The sequence below is a fragment of the Branchiostoma lanceolatum genome, chromosome 12, assembly GCF_035083965.1.
Source record: "Branchiostoma lanceolatum isolate klBraLanc5 chromosome 12, klBraLanc5.hap2, whole genome shotgun sequence".
NCBI classification, from domain to species: domain Eukaryota; kingdom Metazoa; phylum Chordata; class Leptocardii; order Amphioxiformes; family Branchiostomatidae; genus Branchiostoma; species Branchiostoma lanceolatum.
Genome location: NC_089733.1, coordinates 8,068,653 through 8,091,636, shown reverse-complemented (window position 1 = coordinate 8,091,636; position 22,984 = coordinate 8,068,653). Strand labels below are relative to the sequence as shown.

General features: G+C 40.7%; 3 protein-coding genes across 3 annotated transcripts; 1 reads left to right on the top strand and 2 right to left on the bottom strand.

The window, feature by feature from the left end:
* Window positions 1-321: 321 nt before the first annotated feature.
* Window positions 322-5,017, bottom strand: LOC136445707 (uncharacterized). The gene is made up of 6 exons (XM_066443839.1): window positions 4,949-5,017; window positions 3,603-4,772; window positions 3,149-3,241; window positions 1,984-2,094; window positions 1,415-1,666; window positions 322-1,228 (listed from the first exon to the last, which is right to left on the bottom strand). The coding sequence occupies exons 1-6, from the start codon at window positions 4,953-4,955 to the stop codon at window positions 525-527; spliced, it is 2,337 nt and encodes a 778-aa protein (XP_066299936.1). The 5' UTR covers window positions 4,956-5,017; the 3' UTR covers window positions 322-524.
* A 2,121-nt stretch (window positions 5,018-7,138) lies between these two features.
* Window positions 7,139-11,813, top strand: LOC136445503 (hydroxysteroid 11-beta-dehydrogenase 1-like protein). Its single transcript, XM_066443528.1, has 6 exons — window positions 7,139-7,322; window positions 7,640-7,770; window positions 8,178-8,289; window positions 8,656-8,853; window positions 10,438-10,604; window positions 11,218-11,813. Exons 1-6 carry the CDS (start codon window positions 7,241-7,243, stop codon window positions 11,443-11,445), a joined length of 918 nt encoding a protein of 305 aa, XP_066299625.1. The 5' UTR covers window positions 7,139-7,240; the 3' UTR covers window positions 11,446-11,813.
* On the bottom strand, window positions 11,602-21,548 carry LOC136445504 (ras suppressor protein 1-like). The gene is made up of 10 exons (XM_066443529.1): window positions 21,416-21,548; window positions 19,798-19,909; window positions 19,251-19,301; window positions 17,557-17,624; window positions 16,860-16,912; window positions 16,452-16,570; window positions 15,665-15,747; window positions 14,933-15,047; window positions 14,365-14,497; window positions 11,602-13,536 (listed from the first exon to the last, which is right to left on the bottom strand). The coding sequence occupies exons 1-10, from the start codon at window positions 21,437-21,439 to the stop codon at window positions 13,443-13,445; spliced, it is 852 nt and encodes a 283-aa protein (XP_066299626.1). The 5' UTR covers window positions 21,440-21,548; the 3' UTR covers window positions 11,602-13,442.
* Window positions 21,549-22,984: the final 1,436 nt, after the last annotated feature.

Below are 22,984 nucleotides of genomic sequence, written 5' to 3'. Positions count from 1 at the left end.
AATTCGGGATTCCTGGTAGCAGGTCTCAAGAGTTTCCAGAGTACTTAACGCATATAAGTTCGTGAGGTTTTTATTTCGGGGTAGGGAGAAAATCGAGTGTTTTCGGTGGTTTTAAGTTCACTAAAATAATGGTGCTAAAAGTGGGACGAAAGTTTAGCAGTGGTTTTAAGTTCGCGCAGAAGAGTTCACTGCAATAACTGCGAGCAGAAAAAAACGACCTGAACGTTTCTGCACTTACAGTAAATGAAAAATTCAGTAAAATATGTATTTCAATAGAAAACAAGAACTCTTTTGATATGAAAGATTAGGTATTGAAGAAAATGTAGATGACCACTTTTATTGATTGATTCATTCATTGGAATGGTTTGTTAAACTATTCATGTGTTCTAATCATGCATACAATGATGAAGATAGTATTCAAGATACCAAAGCTAAGAAATGTGTTGCTTCTTTTTGCATGTACAAGTTCATACTAGATCAGCATGCTCATATAAAGCAAGCGATGATTCTTCGGTCTTGTTGCTTTAGGATAAGACGCAGATGCTCTTTTTGGGTGAGGGCAAAGGAGTCAGCTCCTTCTGAGTAAGGTGCTTCAGAATTGCGTGCTCCAATGCAGGAGCATCCCAGCGGCCCTGAAGGACAAAGCGTAGTATGCCACTGATGACAAAAACATCTGCCATATCCACATGTCCATATCCCATACTTTCCAGCTTGCTGACATAGTCATGTCGCTGCATCTGAAGAAGTCGTTTCTCACCCTCCTCCTGCCCATCTGCAAAGTACTCTGGGTCGTCATACTGTATGTCTTCGACATCCCGATCAAACTTGGAACGGACAAACAGCACCTTCTTGCCCATTGCTCTAGCCTTTGATGCAATCCACACGACCTTGTCGTGGACACGATTACTTGTAAAGACAAGGAAAACGTCGCATTCCTTCATGCTTTTCTCAAATCTCCTTATATATTCATCTGTATGAAAGCTGCCATGTTCAACTCTAAACTGAACCCCTGGAAAGTCCACCAGGGTAACGTTTTCGTAAACTGGATGGGAGTACTCTTTATTCTCTGATGTGGTCTCTGTGGTACCAACACTTGCTGCCCCTGGGTCTCTAAACCTTAGCCCTCGGAAAGAGTTGATGAAGGTGGATTTTCCTGCACCGGAAGTACCAATGATGCCTATGCGACCATTCACCTGCCCCTTCCATGTTTCCTCATCCTTCTGAGCAGCTGGAAGATAATATTGATATCTTAGTAACAAAAACTAGAGAAAGATGCACTGCATAACATGAGGGCAGTACATACTTTTGAAAGATATGTCTTCTCTTTATAGAAAATAACCATTGCCACATGGAACCACGCAAAGACTTAATCTCACTATTACATATATAGTGCATATTGTCCATATGTGCACACCTGCTTGGTCTCCTTTGCTCACTTTGTCTGAAGTATCTGTCTTTCCTTCGGCTCCAGACAGTCTCTCCGCAGGCTTTTCTTCCTCCTGTTTTTTCCCCTTCATTGTGTGTTTGGCACTCGATAGCTCATCTATTCTAACTGCCATGTCCTTGTTAGTCCCCTGTAGCCCCTGAATTTCCATTGTTTTCTGCAAGAGATGCTTCTGTAATGTCTCATCTTCCTCTTGCAGCTTCCCGACTTCTGCACGACTATCTGATTATACAGTTTTGTGTGCTCAGCTGTCAATTCTTCAAATTTGGTTTCTCTGGCTTTGGCTGCTTCCTGTAACTTGTGAATTGCCTCCTTATGTTCTAGGAGGATTTTCTGTTCTTTCTCATCCCTTTCTTTCAGCCTGGTTATCTCCTTGCTTAGACTGTGCATTGTAGCTTCTGTGTCCTGTCTGGCTGTCTGATATAAACCTTTAAGCTGCCTCATCTGTTGCTGAGATGTTTCTTTACTTGTTCGTAGAGCTAACTGTACTTCTCTGACTGTAAACTTCAGTACAGAAACATCACCAATTGCAGCTTTACAGGACTGGTCCTCTCTGCTGATGATCCTCAGGTCTAGGCCCTTTAGACTAGAATGGCTGAAGGGTGGTGGCAGGATCACCATGTTGTCAACGGAAATGGTGCGGTTCAGTCCTGTTCATCAGAAATGATAAGAGTTTAACTTTACTTAAATACTACTTAGCAACAAAGTGAAAATATGTGTATCCATAGTCATTTATTCATAGAATTGATAAATAAACCAGATAAAAGACCTCATGGAATCGAAGGGTTTTAAAAGTTACCTTTATGAGCAGGTGGAGCAAGGAGGTAGACCAGGGCCTTTCTGAAGTCCTCCACATTGATGGTTGCCTTTACAGAAATATTCTTGGTACTGACTAGCTGTGCAGTAACCTCCTTTAACAAACAACTGTGCATGAGTCTGTCCAATGCCCCAGTTTTGTACATGAACCAGAGTTTGCCAAGTCCATTCAAATCTGTACATTGCAGGAAGAAGACTTGGCAGCCTCTCTTTACACCATTGACTTTAACACCATTGGTTTTCTCCAGTTTCTTGATTGCTTTTACAGTGTCAAGAAGGTCATCAATAGTTTTAATTTCAGGCATTATCTGCTTGAGCAGACGGAGGGTTTTATCTGTCACATTGGTGATTTCCTGAGTGAGGGTTTCTTCTGCAGTGGCGTAATGTTTCAGATCCCTGGGGGTTCTTAAACTGGGTTCTACTTGTGCAAGTATCTGTACCTTAATGGCCAAAAATGGAGGTGGTCCTTCTGAAACAGAAATAGTTTTATATAGAAAGGTTATATCATAAACATTACTCAACAATTTCTTTTTTGCCTGACAGTAGACCAATTTTAGAGTATTGATGAAAAACCATTAAGTGCCAAAAGTAAAATCTCATACTGCCTATATCGATGTGCTTTCCATATTCCTCCCCACTATTCTATGCAATTGCAAACTTGTACATGTTAAAAGCCAAATGAAACAGTTTTATTCAAGCCATTTCTCTTTAGAAAATGAGAATTTATTTCAACCAAACACTGGCTGTTTTACACTGGCTGCTTTATCATATGGAAGACCTTCAGTCTCACTGTCGTTTGAAAATGAGATACTTGGTAGATTGGCTTGAAACAACCCACCTCTTAGATTGAAAATAATGTTTGTTTTGATAAGAAATACAGTGTCTTACCTGCTTTCAAGGCTTTCATGCTTTCACTGTCTTCTCCAATAGACCCAGCACTGTGCCTCCTCTTCTTAACTTTAGCAGGTTGTGAATCACCACCTATACACAATAATTCAACTTTAGGATAAGTATTATGGAAATATGGGATAAAAGCATAATAGTGTACTGTAAGTAAGTGAGTGAGTGAGTGAGTGAGTGAGTGAGTGAGTGAGTGAGTGAGTGAGTGAGTGAGTGAGTGAGTGAGTGAGTGAGTGAGTGAGTGAGTAATTGCTCATTTAACTACATAGGCCTGGGATAAAAGCATAATAGTGTACTGTAAGTGAGTGAGTGAGTGAGTGAGTGCATGTGAGTATAACATCCTGTGTGAACATTTTGTGGGAAGCTGCAGTACAATTATGTTAATGCACATTAAGCTGTGTAGTGAAAAATAAACTTAGTTTCAAAATTTCCAGTGACTAACCTGCATCTGTACAGGCTTTGATGAACTGCTGATGGGAGTCTTCCCAATACTTTGTGGACAAGAGCTGCTGTTTGCAACGTGCTGCTGTTTTGAATTCGGCCTTGTTGTGTTTTAACATTCTCTCAATGTCTTTGGCCAAGTGTTTTGCGATGGCACCTTCTTCGCTTTCATCCATGTCAACAATGGAATGACGCAAGTCATCAACATGTTCATGGATGAAGTCTGCTAGTCCAGATCTGCTCGAAACAAGAACAGGAACACCAGCTGCAATGGCCTCCAAGCCAAGTAGTCCAAACGGTTCAGCACGAGAAGGCATCAGGACCAGGTGGGCCTGCATCATCTCTTTACAGATGTCCTTCTGTGTGCCATAAGGGAGAAGTGTAGTTTGTACCTTAGCTGATTTCAGGATTGCCTGACTAGTTTGAAACTCATCTTTGTCAACTCCTATGACACGTGACTTCACCTTCCTCTTCTCTGCAACAATATCTAAGGCCTTGGCTGCAAGGTCACAGCCTCCCTGACCAATAGACAGGACGACCATTGTCTCTGCTTCCTTGTATTCTGCCTCAGCATCTTCAAAAGTCTTGGAAGACCTTGGAGCAAACTTGACATGCTGAGGTCGCTTTTTGGTAGGTATAGCCCTGAATTGGTTCTCAAAGTGGTTAAATATCTTCTTTCCAAGAGAAAAGACTACATCAGCTTCTTGAGCATCTTCAAGAATGGAGTCTTCCTTCTTCCCAATGCCCATGGCCTTCTCATCTCCTTTGTAGTATGCTGTGTCTTCTGGTATGTCATTGGTAACGAGGATGACCTTAGCATCTGGGTAACGTTCTTGTTTGATCCTTACTGCTGCCCTACTGGTGAAACCAGCGTGTCCAACAATGCTCCTAATTGTTGCGGGAAGATGTGGGTATTTGGAGCGATGGTCAAAGGTCAGCCAGTCCAGAGAAGGAGTTCTATAGTCATCTCGGTCAAGTTCAGGAAGTAAAAGTGTAACTCCAACATTTTGTGCGTCCTGTATTTCCTGTTCGGTTGCTTTCAAAACTGTGCAAACTACAGGTAGGTCTGGCTCATATTCTTTGATTATTTCTAATACCTTCCTGTTTATAGAAGAGTTCCCTCCCTTGAATTTGCCATACTCATCATGGACCAACAAAACACCAGGGGTTTCTGTGAAGAAATAAAGATGATGTATTGGTCAAACTCACCTTATAATAACCTACATCATTATTACATGCATGTTTGTCATTTTTACCGTAAAGCAATGATCAATGCATTGCTTATACATGTACAACGTGTTGATGATTAACTTCTATTAGTTATAACATTATATATCAATAACGTACCTGCCATTGCCCAAGCCGGTCATTTACTCATGCATGATCAGTTGTAGGCTTGAATGATGTCTTCCACTGCTGAAGAAAGAAAAAGTTGAATACTAGCAAGGAGGTTAAATATACATGTATATTTAACCTCCTTGGATTATCCAACTTTAAAGGCAAAGATGGTATATAGGTTTGTTTTTAGAGGAAATATAATGAATGTCCTTCCTATATATGGTGGTATCTTTTTTCCTGTTGTATTCTACGATGAACAATTAAAGAGTTTCGAAGGGCATGTTCACGATGCATTCGCTCGTCAACCCGCACGGAAGGCGTCAGACTTGTACAATTTTAAAAATCTTTATCCGTTTGGGCTTACCAACTTCAACACATACTCCAACTTCGTGGTGATTTACATAAAGGTTTAGTCCATAACTAGGTGTACTTATCATGTGCAGCTACCCATGCATATCTCTGCAACAACGATTTTTAAAACCTTACCGGACTATGGACCTTACCGGACTATGGACACCCCCCGTTAACGTACGAGGGCCGCTATGTTGATGCCGAACGATTCACTGGCATTTCCCATTTAAAAGCCTAAAAAGCCCAAAATACAGAAGCTGTCGATAGAGTACTCTACTCTAACATTGCCTTATTTTATGACTTACTCTTTTTAAGTATAAGAAAGTTTCTTCTTCAAGTATAAAGTACCAGCGCAGTGGTGCAGTCACAGCAGTGCAGCGTCTCCAAGGTCAGGACAAAGTTGCGTGAATAGTAGTGACACTTGTTACAACGTTTCTCATTGGTCGATGTTCTCACGAATGGTTTATCGTTTACTGTACGTCGGTGGTCGTTTTGACGGCCGAAATTTTATAAAAGTAGTCTTTACTCAACTCCTCTTTGAAAATTAATGTATAGAGTAGACCAACGCTACTAAAAAGTTTTGAACTGCAAATCTTTGACCAAGGCGACTTCTGCCTTGCGGCAGTAGATCGCACCAATCACAGACGCCCGAACCGGAGCACCTGTTAAGAGTATTATGGGATTGCAGGTAACAACAAAGCATTGTAAAGACCATGAAGTGTCGTAGGGGTGCCAAACAAAACATTTCTTCTTTATTTTCACATTTTCTATTCTGTATAGACAAGTATAAGACAATCGTGACGCCAATACTTCCTAATTGTGAAACTTCAGCACGACCTGGTCCAGCTTGGAGGTTATATACTAGTAGCCTCCTTGCCCGATCGAATACACAGGAGGGTCTGCATGGGGGGTCCTGATTACGCTTTACGTTAAATTCAGGAAGGTCCACAACGCTTTACGTTAAATTCAGGAAGGCCGGCAACGCTTTACGCTAAATTTAGACCAAGCGAGCGGCAAAGGCGCGAGCTTTCTAAGGGGCCCGGGGGCATGCCCTTACGGAAAATTTTGAAAACTCAACCCTCTGAAATGACATTTCCTGCGTTTTGGACAGGTCAATGCTGGCGCCTTCGCTACGGCTTACGAAAAACTGGGAGGCAAGACACGAGTGTTCAAAATCATCTTTATTGCAGAGGTAAAACACAAAAGACACACTTTTAAAACCAACCACATACAAGATGAATTAATTAAAAACCTAGGCCGACCCCTTACTCAGATCAATACAAATCTGGAGGGTGCAAGGTAAAAATTATGTGCATCCGACTTCCGATACGTATATACAGGCTGTATTGCACAAGTTTAACGATATTTGAAGTATTGCACTGTTAGTGATACATGATAATAATATTATCTCAAAATGTACATAGCTCTCAACGTATCGGTTTACGGACAATTTTACGTCTTGATCACGCTTTACGCACTGGCTACGCATTACGGAAAATGTTTGCCTCCTCCCTACGAATTACGTGAAATGATATTGCTTCCCTACGAATTTGATACACGAAATTAAAAAGGCCTACCTGATACATAATTACGGAAGCATGCAGACCCTCACACATAGCACGCAAAATGATATTTCAGAGAGATCACAAACTTTGTGGCGACTAGAACCATTGGTTGGCCAAATGTTGTCTACTACGGTTCCGCTAAATGGATCGGTTTGTTATATAGACGTAAAGGTTTGTTATAGGCGCAAAAACTGTCGGCCCAAAGAAAAGAAAATTTTCAGACAAAAAAGAAACCCGCCTGACCGGTGACCCCTAGGGTTAGATAAGATAGGGGCAAAGTTGAAAGTTCGGGCAAACAAAAGATGCCCGAGCGGACTTTGTCACCATTTTGTACTATGTACGCGGAGGGTCTTGTGCGATCAACACACCGCTCAAAATTAAAAATATGGGGAAACTAGGATGGACTCTGGCTCTTCTGTTGGCGGTACTGGTGGGGTACATCTGGTACGAGCCCGCTTTTGATCCAGGTAAGTCACGTTAAGTGACGCTGCAGGTGTGATATCACATTCGAGTCTTGGTACTGGGGGGGGGGGGGGCTTCGGTAAATAGCGGCCTGGTAGCACGCGACGCTCACGAGATACTGTAAAAGGGTTGAAAGATTTATGCTGGAAAACATTTTTTTATAATTACAGATGATGCGATTTTAAACGTTTTCAAGACTCTCTCAGGGCAGGGTCCGTTACTCTACCATCTATTGCTTTGGGTTATTCTCTGCATGTTGTAGAATCACACAAAACATTCGGAATTTCACAAAATGGTGGAACGTTTTCATGACCGTTTACAGAATCCCTGAGGGGAGCTCGAGTCGTGGTGACAGGCTGCAGTACCGGCATCGGTGAACAGATGGCGTACCACTACGCCAGGTTAGGAGCCAGAGTTCTCATCACGGCCAGGAGAGAGGCCAGACTGAAGGAGGTGGGTATCAGTTATCAAAAGAATCCTAAACGCAAGAAGGGCATGTTTTTTTCCAATGGATGATGTATCAATGAGTACATAATGTGCCGACTTTTTACAGAATCCCGCTTGTGGTGAACTACACAACGTATGTTTTGTTAAACAATATGATCCTCACTAATCCTGTACAGACCCTACCAATGTAGTCCTATACATATACTTCCTTCATCGTGAATATTTTCGGCATAAATGAGGGGCGATAAGCATATTAAGTAGGCCAGTTGTTAATGAGATACCTAAAACACAGAACAAGAAGAGTGTTCAGCACCAAGGACAGGTCACATGCTTGTGTGTGGACAGCTGGCCTAATTGAATCTTCTTGTCATATACTGCATGTGTAAGACTAAGTAACATTATTTCTGGTCCAGGTTGTAGCTAAGATGAAGGACCTGGGAGCCCAGGAGGCCATCTATGTAGCAGGAGACATGGGGAAACCACAGGACTGTGAGAGGACTATACAGACAGCCAAGGAAAAATTTGGTCAGCTCAGCAAATATGTCCCATTGAGATATATCATATTTATTATTTCTTAAAGTAGTGTTTTCGTGGTGCCCTAGGGATGTAACCAAGTGTTCTTCATTGAATTGTACTGCTTATATTAGTTATAATACTGTAAATGCAATTAAGTTTGTATGGTTTATATTTCGTGGTAAGGAGAAAATGGAGTGTTCGCGGTGATTATAATTTCGCGTTTGAAGCAATAGTAGTGCTCCAGTAATAAGTGGGCAAAAAGTCTCACGGTGGTTTGAAAGTTCACTGTGAAAACCTCGAACATAAAACCACCGCGAACATTTCTGCATTTACAGTATAAGCTGGTGACATGCTCATCTTTTTTTACTTCTGAAGGTGGTCTGGACTATCTGGTCCTAAACCATGTAGGAACCAGCCATAAGAGTAAAAAGGCCTTCCTATGGGATGGAGACATGGAGTTTCTTCACGATCACGTGATGATCAACTACTACAGCTACATCCGACTGGCGTCACTGGCACTGCCACTGCTTCACAAGACCAACGGCAGTCTGGTCGTGGTCGGCTCAATAGCTGGTAAGTGGAAAAAAGATAATGTTAAATTTCCTGGGTGCTACTACAATCTGCCATCTCTCTTTGTATCTCCATCCTTTTATCAGTACATCTATCCACTCTTCTATCCACTCTTCTATCCACCCATCCACCCATCCATTCGTCCATCCTTTTATCCCTCCCTCCCTCCCTCCCTCCCTCCCTCCCTCCCTCCCTCCCTCCCTCCCTCCCTCCCTCCCTCCCTCCCTCCCTCCCTCCCTCCCTCCCTCCCTCCCTCCCTCCCTCCCTCCCTCCCTCCCTCCCTCCCTCCCTCCCTCCCTCCCTCCCTCCCTCCCTCCCTCCCTCCCTCCCTCCCTCCCTCCCTCCCTCCCTCCCTCCCTCCCTCCCTCCCTCCCTCCCTCCCTCCCTCCATTTTGTCACAGCATTTTGTAAATCGAAGTACCTTGAGAGATACTGTGAGATTCAGCTCTTAAACGTTGTTATATTCCCCTTCCAGTGGGAAGGGGGATATACTGTTTTTGCTTGCCTGTTCTTCTTCTTCTTCTTCTTTCTTCTTCTTCTTCTGCCAAAAACCAAGTAGATGTGCGGTGGTAGCTCTACTAATGGTATTCCAGAAAATTATATGTACCTTATGTTACAATGTACGGATGTTATATTTGAGATGTAGGTACCTATAGGAAAGGTGAATACACCTGACGATAAATTATGCTAATGAGGACATCATTTGCATAATTTATGCAAAAAGTTGTATTTCCTTTACAGTAAAAGCTGCAGATGTCATATTTGAGATGTAGGTACCTTTAGGAAAGGTGAACACACCTGGACATAAATTATGCTAATGAGGACCTCATTTGCATAATTTATGCATAAAGTTGTATTTCCCTTACTGTAAAAGCTACAGATGTCATATTTGAGATATAGGTACCTTTAGGAAAGGTGAACACACCTGGACATAAATTATGCTAATGAAGACCTCATTTGCATTATTAATGCATAAACTTGCATTTCCCTTACCGTGAAAGCTACGGATGTCATATTTGAGATGTAGGTACCATTAGGAAGGGTCACAAAACCTGGCCATGAATTATGCAAATGAGGGCTTCATTTGCATAATTTATGCATATCCCTTACCGTAAAGGCTACGGATGTCATATTTCAGATGTAGGTACCTTTAGGAGAGGTGAACACACCTGTGTATAAATTATGCTAATGCGGACCTCATTTGCATAATTTATGCATAAACTTGTTTTTCCCTTACTGTAAAGGCTACGGATGTCATATTTGAGATGATGGTACCTTTAGGAAAGGTCAGAAAACCTGGCCATAAATTATGCTAATGAGTGCATTCTGCATAATTTATGCATATCCCTTACCATGAAAGCTATGGATGTCATATTTGAGATGAAGGTACCTTTAGGAAAGGTGAACACACCTGGCCATAAATTATGCTAATGCCGACCTCCTTTGCATAATTTATGCAGAAACTTCGTAATATCCTTACAGTCAATGCTATGGCTGTCATATTTCAGGTGTAGGTAATGGGAGGGGAATATTCTGCATTTTCCCGAAAATGTTGCCATTCTAGTTTAATTTCTGTTTTCTACACAGGAAAGATCGGGAATCCCTTCACTGCCTTCTACGCGGCCACCAAGTTTGGTCTGGATGGGTTTTTCACCTCCTTGCGGCAGGAGTTGGTAATGCAGGACATCAACGTGTCTGTGACGTACTGTGTCATCGGGTTTATAGACACCGAACCATCTAAGTATTTCCAAGAAGTGCGTCATACTGGTGTTTCAAAATTATTTTCATGATTCAAAGTTACGTCTCATCTTTGTGGCGAAATGGTTAGAGCGTTGGACAAATAGGTTTTAATGCTCACCATTCCCAGATGTTGTGCCCTTGAGAAAGGCACGTTACACGACCTTCCCTGGCGGTGGAGTGACACCCACAGAGCCCCTTCGGCTATACTATCTTAAAGTGTGCAAAAAAACGCTCTACGGATTTGGTTGCCGATGTGCCAACATCTAGCACATTTGCCCCCAAGAACCGTACAATTTGTTTTTTTAAAGCTGCACCAAGCAAAATAAGTTTCTCAGATCTATCATTGACTGAGACATCAGATTTACAATAGATAAGGTACAACAGTACCAATATTAAATCCTCCTGAATGTGAATAAGAAACTAGGAGATTCAAACTTGCAAAAAATACATGATACAATTCAGCCTTTATGTTCTAACACACACACACACACACATTCATACATACACTATGACTGACATTGCTATCGATTAGATGTTGCCTTTTTCGATGTAAACGACCTTTGTTCATTACCAATGAGTATTAGTACTATTACCCCGATGCTTCATGTCCATATATTTCTCATCCAGGCCTTTCAGATGAGCAAAGACTACAAGCCATCCCCTCCCTCGGATTGTGCCATGGCAATCATCAAGGGGGGAGCAACTCGGCAACGGGAAATCTACTATCCATGGAGGGATGCGTGGTTTACCACCAAATTCCGCCCCCTTGTACCAGGGCTCCTGGACTATGTAGCAAGAAGCGTTTTTCCTCCACTGAAAGAAAAATCTCCTCTTTTCACAGGGGGCAAACATTAACGTTTCATTCTACACTATTTGCATTGCTTGAGTATATGGAAACATTGTGAATATCACTAGCAATTCAACTAAGCAGGTCCTTAATACAAAAAAAACGGGCTCTCGTAAACAGAAACACAAAGAAATAAATCACAAGTACAAAATAGACGAATCCCATTGTCAACTCTTCCACCTTTTTATTATGAAGCTGCCAGTGTAGTTAAAGTTAGACAGAGGTTTGAGTGCTGGTACAAAAATAGATGTCAACGCTTTTGGGGGAAAAGCACTGCTGGATTAAAGTTGCACTGACTTTTATATCTACTTAGACTTGCGCACATGGACATGAAAGTAAATTTGATGATGGCATATTACAATGTAACTGTCACAAAGTCGTCAGCTCTTGGTTGGTGCTATGTTGTCATGGTGCTGTCATAAAATGGATCCTTTTTTTCATATGGTGGCAGCCAAGAGTTTTAACTTGCTTCTTTTAGGGTTATTTTCAATAATTTTTCAAGATAATACCAGAACATTGAACCCAGAATAGCTGCAGTTTTTCTAAAAACAACCAGGTGGCATCACTGTGCAACCTAAGCATTCAAATGATTTGAGTGTACCTTTACTTTGTTGGTCTTTTGAAACACTGAGTCAAAGAAACGCTAGAATCTCTTGGCCGCCACAGTATGGTAAATAGATGTACATACAATCTACATAGCACCGAATGTCCCTACTACATCACACCATGTAGTCTGTACAGACTACTACATTGTAAAACAGTACATATTGCACCTATGTATGGTTCTCCTACCCACCTTACCATAGTAAACATCATTCAAACACATCCAGTTCTTCCCTTACTGTATTTGCTCTAATAAATGCACCAACCAAGCTACCAAATGTGCAGATGATTACTGTATTCTGACTAAAATTTGACAGTATAAAAAAGGACTTATGCTTAAAAAGCCAGGGGTAGACACCATCATAAGTGCATGGTTGACATAGATGTGCAATTATTATAGGAAATACAGTAAACTGCCGCATTCTCAGCTTGCCAAAAATAAAGACGATACTAAGTTGCCAGTGAAAAGGAAAAACCTGGATATGTTGGGTGATGTTTACTATAGGTACTACATAGCAAACACACCAACATACATATATGCCAATGAGCCTCACAAAAGCATTACATTCAACTATTGTGAGATGAATAAATAGCTAAGGATAAATATACATACATAATAACATATCAGCACAATGCACATGCAACTTACAAAATACGAAGTACACCGGTGTTAGTCAAAATTGTAGCTGACTACATTGAAAAGCACCTATAGTGACATAGCATCCATATGTCACCTTTATAAAATCTACAAGATATACATGTATCTTAACCAACAAAAAAGACTATCAAAATTGTATTTTAATTCATTGTATCTAGTTTGTAGACAAAAATTCTCAAACTAGTCACCATATATCACTAGTATTACAGATCCCTTACAAATATGCTAAGTAAGAAAATTGCTCTGAAAATTGCAGAAATTCAGTTCACGTTACTTCAGCGAGATGGATCCCTTCACCTGAGAGATTTCAGTTTGAGAAAACATTGAAATGATGCATGATCCCTTCTTGTGGGAAATTTCACTGATCTGAATACTGAAATATTTTTCATACATTCCACTTTTGTGGAAGCTGTAAGGAGAGAATTTTCTTCCATTTCAATGATTCCACAACGTTTGTAGATAGAATTTTTGGAGAGAATTTTCTCCATCAAAGTTTTGTTGCTTCAACTTGCCCCTGGAAACTTGCCCACCAGACATTTCTCCACATATCTCTTCAATTTTGGTACGGTTCTGGGTTTCATAACAAATATAAAACATTTAAAATCATGCGCAGAATATGAATGATTCTTTTCCAAATCACGAAACGAAAAGAAACTGGCTTTTAACCTTTTACGAATATGGTGTTACATAATTTCCAGGAGTTTTTTGTTTGATTGGCATGTTTGGTCACCGTGACGACCAGCTTTACTTCCCCTTTGCCTTTCTGCTGATCTTCTTGGACTTGTCAGTGGTCTTGGGCGGTGGCTGAGCTCCGGCCTGGATGTGACGCCCATACAGGCTGTAGGAAACAAGCGATAAAATTACAGAAAAGCTCTGCCCCACAAGGTGTGGCCAAAATCCTACATACAGGAGGAGAGGCTGATAGATAGTGACGGTGATCTCCTTACAGGCTAAGGATAACAAAGAAACAAGACCCAAAATTACTACAAAAAAGGCTCCACCCATGAGGTGTGGCCAAAATCCTACATACAGTATTTCAACTCGAGGAGAGGTTGTCAGATAGATAGTGAGAGTGATCTCGAACCAGTTTAGCTCACTGAAGAGGTAAACTTCCTCTGTACTGGTCATGACAGAGGAGACACACTCTATGTGCAGTATTTACAGGTTCAATGTATCAGGGAAATTCCCCTAGCCCTTTCCAGTAGCGTGCATGTTTGGTGAGTGACACAACTGGGATTCGAACTCCCAACCTATTGGTCAAGAGGCAAGGCTGCTAACCACTGGACAATGCACACTACTAAAAAAAAAAAAACACTCAAGCAACTGGATATGTAACAGTTTTTTGGTGTATCTTATTAGCTGGATGTCTAACCTTCATGGACATATGTAGTACTAGTAGTATCCATTATTTGATTATACTGCTACCGGGGTCCCTGACACAGGTGGGCAGCAGTCTGCTAGTCTTCACACCGTGCTTCCAAGCAGCTCTGTCCAGCGGGTCCACGCTGGTGAGGCCATACATCCTTCCTGACACACTCCAACCAAGATTTCTTAGGTCTGCCACGACCTCTGCTACCTGGCAACTGCATTTTGGTGATGGTGTTGATGCAGCCACTGACATACTACTATAAAATGTGAACAGTTTGAACATGAAAGAGGCACTTACTACTTGTAGGTGTCGGACCTGAGGTACTCCAGCAGGTGAGACACGCCCACCTGCAGCTGGTCAGCGATGGGCGCCACCCACGGGTTGTTGTCCCCCTTAAACACCATCTTAGGGCCTGACAGGTCAAGCTTACCTGGGAAGGTCACAGGTTAAAGGTCATTGGTGATCAGACTTCAGAACATGGACACATACAGATATTGGATTCATCTAACTACATCATCATAAATACATAATGTATTGCATGAGTGCCATGCTATTCTTACATTTAGTAGTGGAAATTACTGAGATACATTAATGTACAGAACATTAAAGCATAAACCTGTAAAATTGTGACCTAGAGGACTGGACTTGCACCGACAAAGGATGTTGAAGAAAGATCTCCAAAGAAAATCATTGTAAGAAAAGGAATTCACATCACTTCAAATTTGATGACATGACAATGATGACATAGATGTGAACGTTGGAGATTAAACATCTTGTTTTCATTCTCTGTTCCTTTAAACTTTAAATAACAGCTACCTCATCAGCATGCTATCTATTCAGTCAACAGTGTTGGAATGCCCCCTACCAATTTCTGGTGGAAGTACAGTCAGCCTGTTGCCCTGGATGTGGAGCTCCTTCAGCCTCTCCAGGTTACCGACCTCCATGGGCAGGGCAATCAGGTCGTTGTCTCTCAGCACCAGCTACAGAATAAAGACAGTTAAAATTAGCGGAATAAAAACTGTTATGGCATTTTTAGATAATAATTTTAATAATAATTTTATTTGCAAGTTCTTGCCCGAAGGCTAAAAAAAGAGTGTCATCTCGTGCATAATGGCAGACGCCATACCAAGTTACATACCAATGCAGCAAAGGGATCGTGAGTTGTAGTTGCGAACGTACGGGCAACCTTATTCACAATACTCCTTCAAGAGGTGACCCCCTTTCCCAGAGGTAATAAAATGTCTACTAGACTGTTAGATGGGTAAATGTGTATCTGTATATATTGTCAACAATTAGCAATAGTTCAACTCTGATGTGCGTAAGTTGCCATACATTGTATCAGTTACAATTGTCGCGCAATAAAGTTCTTCTTCTTCTTCTATATAAAATGTCTAGTAATTACAGTCAAACCTGCCCAAGCAGACCACTCAGGGAACCGATAAAATCTGGTATATGTGGAGAGGTGGTCACTTTGGAAAGATTCTTGATGTTTGTGTCAGTGGGAAAATTACATAAGGGCCCACCAAAAAGTGGTCACATTGACCAGGTAGTCCTTATGTAGAGGTGGTCACCTGGTTTGACTGTATGTAATACTTACTATCTGTAGCTTCATGAGTTGACCAACTTGGGGAGGGAGAGTTTCCATGTCATTGTCTCCCAAGTACAGAGCTCTCAAGGATTCTGGGGGGAAAAGACGATAAAGACGGTGACTTTAAAGATTGAACATACAAACAAATTACCTACAAAATCAATGTAAAAGTTGTGTTAAACTGACATCCTGTCTGCTTCAAAGTACCACAACCATTATTAGTACATATTGTATTGTGATTAGTATTTGTCAAGTTTAACCCTCTTCTTGCCGAAGTAGCCTTTTGGCACGAAATTGTATTGGTTACAGGGATAGGCAGCAGTGAGAAGGTTCTTGATCTTGATCTTGATATGATACTGGGCAACACCCCTCTTGTTGGGGCAAAGCGCCCAGGGGAGTGCGCTGCGCTTTTATTGTCCTCTGAGGTGCAGGAGCACCGCCTCCTTGAACTTGGGAGGGTCAGCTATCTCCGTGACTTCTTGAGGCAATGAATTCCGGTCTCTCACAGTGCGGGGGTAATAAGAGTGTCTATAACAGTCTTTGTGAAATGGTAGACTCTTATATGAGTTTTGATTTGAGTGTCGCGATTGGTGCGGCGCAGGTGACAAATGACCTTTGACCGGTAGGGCTAACTTATGGTGTCTTGCCTTTTGCAGAACTGTAAGGTTAAGGGGGGGGGGGGAGCATAAGCCTTATTAGGCCTTCTCTCTCCACTTTTCTTTTCATAAATTTGATGTCTTCACTGTTTAGGTTTTTGTGCAAATATATAAACAAACAAACAAACAAACAAACAAACCCAAGTAGAAGAAGTTTCCAGGCAGACTCTTCTCGGTCAGGTTGTTGTACGTCAGATCCAGAATCTCAAGACTCGGGAAGGAACCGAACCCACGTGGCAAGGAACTCAACCTGTTCATCCTGATCTCAGGAAGAAAGATTCAAAAATGAATACTTCAACTTTTTAATCTCTTGGTTAGTTGTCTTCAGTATAATCCAATGTATCATAACACACATGCATATAACCTGTATCAGTACAAAAATAAGCTGGATGGAATGTTTCAAACTTAATTCTCCATGTGTTATTAAGAAACAAGATGTGCAACAAGATGGAATTCAGCTTCTAACTGCATTTGATTAATAAACAATTTTTATTGATTGATTGATTGATATAGATGTAAAATTGACTATATATTTGCTGACTTCTTACCCCAGGTTAAGATGCTTCAACTTGGGCAGGGTAGACAAAGTAGTTGGTAGTTCCTGTGAATGTGAAACAAATAGCTGCATTAACGCTCAACACAATTACAAATCATATTCTAGTGAAAATGAAAGGAACACTTTATTAACTTGTAAGAAATAGCCTGTGTTCTCAGTATAACGTTAGTTTCAGTGATGCTGAATCTGACACTAGCTTCAGTCTACCTTTCTTACTTGCCTGTAAACACTTAACACTATATCATATATATACTAGTAAGCAGGTCAAACGAGTCAAAGAAAATTATCAAAAGTGGTGATTCTCTGTATTTAGTATCACAATACAACACCTATTATAATGAAAGCTCATCTGTGTTGGTAGTAATCATAATACGATGCTAAACTTTCTTCCAACACTAAGTGTCAATAAAGTCACGTGTCTGTAACTCTCGCGAGTTTACGTTCGGAAGTGATTGGTCATTATTGATCCTGAAGAAGGCGACAGTGGTCGTTGAAAATTTGATCCGTGAATACCTAAGTGTTGGAAGAAAGTTTAGCATTGTACAACACCTATTGTTTACTGATTGCTCATATATGTATTTTTCCATCTAAAAGCAAATCCTTACTTTTCAAACTGGTACATCTGCTTCCAAATTTACTAAAAACACATATTCAGCATTTTAGGTAAAAAATTCCAGACTTTTCCTGACCTCAATCTGGTTGTTAAACAGGTTGAGGATCTCCAAGTTCTGCAGTTGTGCAATACTGGGGGGCACCGCTAGGGGAGGGAGAGAGGGAAGAAAAGATTCACCCATTAGAGGTTCTATGTCAAAGTATCAAATCATATTGCTGGTGTAAGCTGGTGTGTTATGCCGAAGGGTTGTTATACTGGCTATACTGTATATATACATATACAGATACGGATTACAAGTTCACAAGTTTGATATATGATTATCAATGATATATGATATAATTAACATAACGAAACGAAATATAATGATATCATAACATATGATAATATAAATGATAAGTGGTACTGGGTTGGTTATGAACATATATTTCTTCCATAACAAATCTGTATATATATTGTCTAACATTCAAAGCTTTAAACTGTGTAGTTGCTAAATTACTAGACCACAACAGGGTCGAATAAACTATCCCCAAACCTAGTGCATCTTTGGCATGTTTTGGGTTATCGTGTCAAGGTAATACTAGGAAGGCCATCAACCAGTACATATCTACAAAAGCTTGCTGATAATGACTATTTTTGTAAGAATTTGTCATTTTGTAGTTTCTAGTTACTTGCCATTGGTGAAAAATGTTGTATATCGTAAGTATGGAACTAAAAACTGAGATAATGACACCAGGTGTACAGACAGCTGCAGTATAAAGGGGTTTAGTCTATTGATGCAACGCCTGAGGGTATAACCGCATGTGCAGCTGGATTGTGCATTAATCCAATTACCACAAAACAAATGCAAAACAAAGGAATAGAAGACTGCATTTGATCCATTAGACCAATACAGAGCATTTTTGCTTTGTCAAATGTTTGATTTATTATATATCTTAGTTTCTGCATTGTAAAATGGCAACATTTGGGTAGTGTTGTCTTTTTTACTTTTGTTCTAAACTGTTGAATTTTATGATTGTAAACATTGTTTATTTTCAGTTACCTTGCTAAACCAAAGTTCTTTCAGTTTTCTTATCTCTTTAAAATTGCTAAATTACAATTTATAACTAATCTAAAGTATTTTTTGATTGGACAGAGATAAAGCCCTTCAATTTAAAATTTAGTTGGATATGAGATTTTTCAACTTCAGCTTCATACATATACATGTAAAACTACCAACTACAATGTCAGTACAAGCAGTGTTCTCGCCAGAATTTTTTCACAGCATAGGGGTCAGGTACAGAAGGCCAACTTTATGCGGCGCAAGCTATGAAGATATTACCACAGAGTAAGGACTAAGGAGTCCGGCTTGTTCCCCCGGAAAATTTTTGAATTCATAACCCAATGAGACACCATTTCCTGCATTTTGAGGAATAAATTTTGTGAAGTAAAGTTTTTCCTCTGTTACAGCCTCATTCTAAAGCCAAATACGAACTTTTTATAAGATTTATGAAGGGTCACAAGGTTTGTCCCAGAAAGAAACACCCCTATGCTGGTTGAAACACAGCATAGGGGTCCAGATCACAGCATAGGGGGTCCAAATCACAGCATATATAGGGGGCCCCTATGCTGAAAAGGCCTGTCGAGAACACTGCTACAAGTATTACTTACATGTCTTACATTTACGATTGTATTGACAATGTTAACGGTTAACCTTTTCCCTGCTGAGTAGTAGTACTGATAGCAGTAACAGAGACAGTTTGCAGGATGAGGGTTAAAAAGTGAAGCACTCACCATGAAGCTTGTTGTGGCTGGCTGTCAATCTTACCAGGTTGGATAATTGTACTGCAAAAGAAAAGGATTTTTAGCAAGTCTAAAAATCTATAAAGGTAACGTTATATACTGACGAAGAGACATGCACACACACATACACATGCAGACACACACACACACACACACACACACACACAGCTATAGTACACACGCAAAGACACAGCTAATTTTCCATCAATAATCAGAGTAGATATCATTAAAGTGATTGTCTTCTATTTATCGATTTAACTTGTTTATGGCTAAGTCCTGCTCTGAGAGAGAGACTAAATTAAAGGGGGTGGGGCTTCGAGTTGAGTAAAAAAACAACCCACAAAACCAGCCTTAAACTAGTTAATATACAAATCAAATATCAGAATGAGATCTTGCATTATGAAAGGTTGGATGGTACTTCAACATTCACATAAATAGATGTTGCTGTTTTCTAGTTTACAGGGTGGTAAGGGGGAGGGGGGCAGTAAATAAAGTCACATTCCGCCCATAGTTGGGCCATATATGAACAACAACTCACAAAGACCGGGTACGTCCAGGAGATTGGCGATTCCCTTATCCACAAGCTCAAGTTCGGTCCCTCCCGTCCTCTCCTTACAGTCTTCGACTTGCTTCTTGCCCGCCTTGGACATCTTGAAGGAAAAATGAGAGTGAAAGTTTGCGAAAACTCCCGAGGAAGTGGCCCAGACTTGAAAAACCGGAAGTGACGATTTGCTCCCCCACCCCCTCTAACCTTCCGCACGGGACAGAAAATAATACGTAGGATTTGTCGATTATTTTGAAGATAATGCAAAGAAAACGGTACTAATGAGTTGTTCTTCAAATATTTAGAATAAAATACGTATTTCAGGACGTTTATTCCAAGACAAATAGTCGTATATGTTTAAATATAGAAATAAATACACAGCTGGGAAGGTGAAAAGGCCAAAATAAGGTCAGAGGTTAGTGGGTGTGTTACGATTACAGCGCTCCTAGCGATTGATGGTGGAATCGCAGTATATTTTTCTGTCGGAGAATAACAGTGTAAAAAAAGGATAACAATCTTTTGATAGTAAATAGTTTGTATTATATATACCCGGTGATATCTATAAAAGTATCTGACGATTTTCGTACTTTCGCTTTATTTTTTCTCATAATCAGATATCGTCAAACGTTTTTAATGAAAGCTTTCTTTTCGGCCAATGTTCACACAACGTTGTAATCACGTTTGTATTGAAAGCGTCATAAATTATTTACGGTGTGCATAGAGTGTGTATAGAGTTACCACCAAATTTGAATTAACATATCCATTAATTGTCAGGGCAAGAGAACCTGATAAAATCTGGAAACATTTGCAAGGAATTGCAAAGAAAACAAATTCAATGCAAAAAAAAAAAAAAATCCAATGTAAACGGGAAGGGAAGATCGGCAGTATAAAAGAAAATCAATCTAAATCGAGTACTACGGTACGCGTATAACTGCAAGTATCTTTTATAATTGTTGAGTCTAGTTTTAAACCTTATTTACCTTTCACCTCATGGCTACCTTTCAGGATTTTTAGGTGTTTGTAAAGAAAATCATGAGCGCAAAAGCGAACAGTACAGCGTAGTTTGATATTTTGTCCCACATCTGACTCAGGCTGTCGATTTTGAGATGTATGAAAGATGATATGGGACAGAACATAGTCTGTTCGTGACCTTGCGCTATGTCAGCTCGGATGTCAGTGTCGGATGTTGTCATGACCTGATTGTTGCCGGATATAGCCGCCTCAACCAAGACCCCCAAACGAAACATTTACAATCTATTGATGTACCAAGTAAACATATACATTTAACCTCATAATCATATCTCTCCTAAGTCTAGAAAATACGCGAATTTCTTATAGAAAGCTAACCAAGAGACCATAAAGAAATCCACAAAGCTGTCCACATAATCCGACATGTCTTGGTCTAAATGACGACAGTTATGTGTCCATAGGGGGCCTTAGATCTATCGTATTTCTGCCATCTTCTCGCAACACCTGTCACTGCAGATATTGCATTGTTTATTTTACTTTATCATCACGCAATTCTATCGATCTTGAAAGAAATAAACATTTGAAAAACATCACATCGTTTCTTAATCTGAAAACTCACACGAAGCGTGCCACACACACTTACCAGTCTACTCCCATAATTCAGCATGGTTGTTGACCACTTCGGGAACCTTCCACCTCAAATACAAGACCACCACCAATGCAGCAAGTAACTGAGACCATATATGACTCCGGATGTTGAAGGTGGTCTTGGCGCTCTTGCGGAAAGTCTCAGTTCCTGTGTCTTGTCAGACGACACGACAGACAAGCGCACCTGAATTTAAAACCAATAACAGACTTAGACACGCCTATGCGACAACGATGTCAATCAGGGAGGATGGCAGAATTCCAGAAATCCCAGCAGACTTCTTAAGTTGTCTTAACCCTGGAAATGCTTCCGGACTTGGAGACGAAGAAACGGCGACGTACCGAAAGACGAAATGGAAATTAAAAAGGCAGCGGGGCAAAAATGGCGATGGCTCGGGAGATCTGGTGGTTGATACTATCTCCGCTACGCAACGGTGGTATCAGATGTTCGTTTGGTCACGTCAGAAACTTTGACCCGTGTCGGTGTCGATGGTAGGGTTAGGGTTTAGCTCAGGATTATCATTATAGTTTGGATTCGGGTTAGGTTTAGGATTATAATATAATAATAATATCAGGTGTATTTGCAGCCAGTGCCACAGGCAGGTACCCAATGTGTAGGGTAATGAGGCTGTTTAACGTGTTCGAGGCACCTCCTCGAGCACGGGACCCCCGTTTTACGTCCCTCCCGGAAGACGATTTCGTGGAAAGCTTCGTGAGGCTACAGCAATCCGGACGTCCTTGGTTGGTCCCCCATCCAAGCACTGTCCGGACCGCGCGTTGCTTAACTTCCGAGATCGAGGGATCGGGTGTATCCAACGCGCCACGCGGCCGTAGCTATCTATCAGTTTCATAGATGAGTACATTCAGAACGCAAGTTAGTCCACCGTCTGGAAAGTGCATTTGATTAATCAATCGCGAAATATCTATTCTACTAATTTAGCAGAATCATTGATATTTCTTCGTTAGAAACGAATAGCTTAGCCACTGTGCACGTATGTAACCGTTAGTTACCACGAAGTATGAGTATTTGAAAGATACGATGGCTGTAGGCATACCTGATTATTGATATCCATAACTGACATCGATGCACGAACAGTTAAACAACTACATGTACAAAATTTTATTAATATTTTGCACGCCATTTTCGTACACAAAGTGCTTATCAACAAGCTTTGGGTCAGTCTTTTGATCCTTTTAGATACATGGAATATAACATGACTACAGTGTTGTTTGAAAATTATACGAAATTACTGCAAAATCACGATGAATGTGTATATAATGGCCTAATGCGCAGTTATTACAATTGAGTATATTCTATATTGTCAGGGATGGTTTATCTCTATCAAGGCTAGTCTAAGAATTAGCGATTTGCAATGTCCGAATGAAACGATAGAGGTCGCTTTTGGACAGAGCCTAGCTCGTATCGAGGGCAAGACGTTACAGTTGATTCTCCCCATTGTATCATAGCATATGCGCATAAGAAGTACTGCAACAAGACCTCGTAAAAGTCCTCTTCCAAATTTCAATCTGAAATTTAAAAAAAAAACGGGACTGTTTGTGCCTGGAG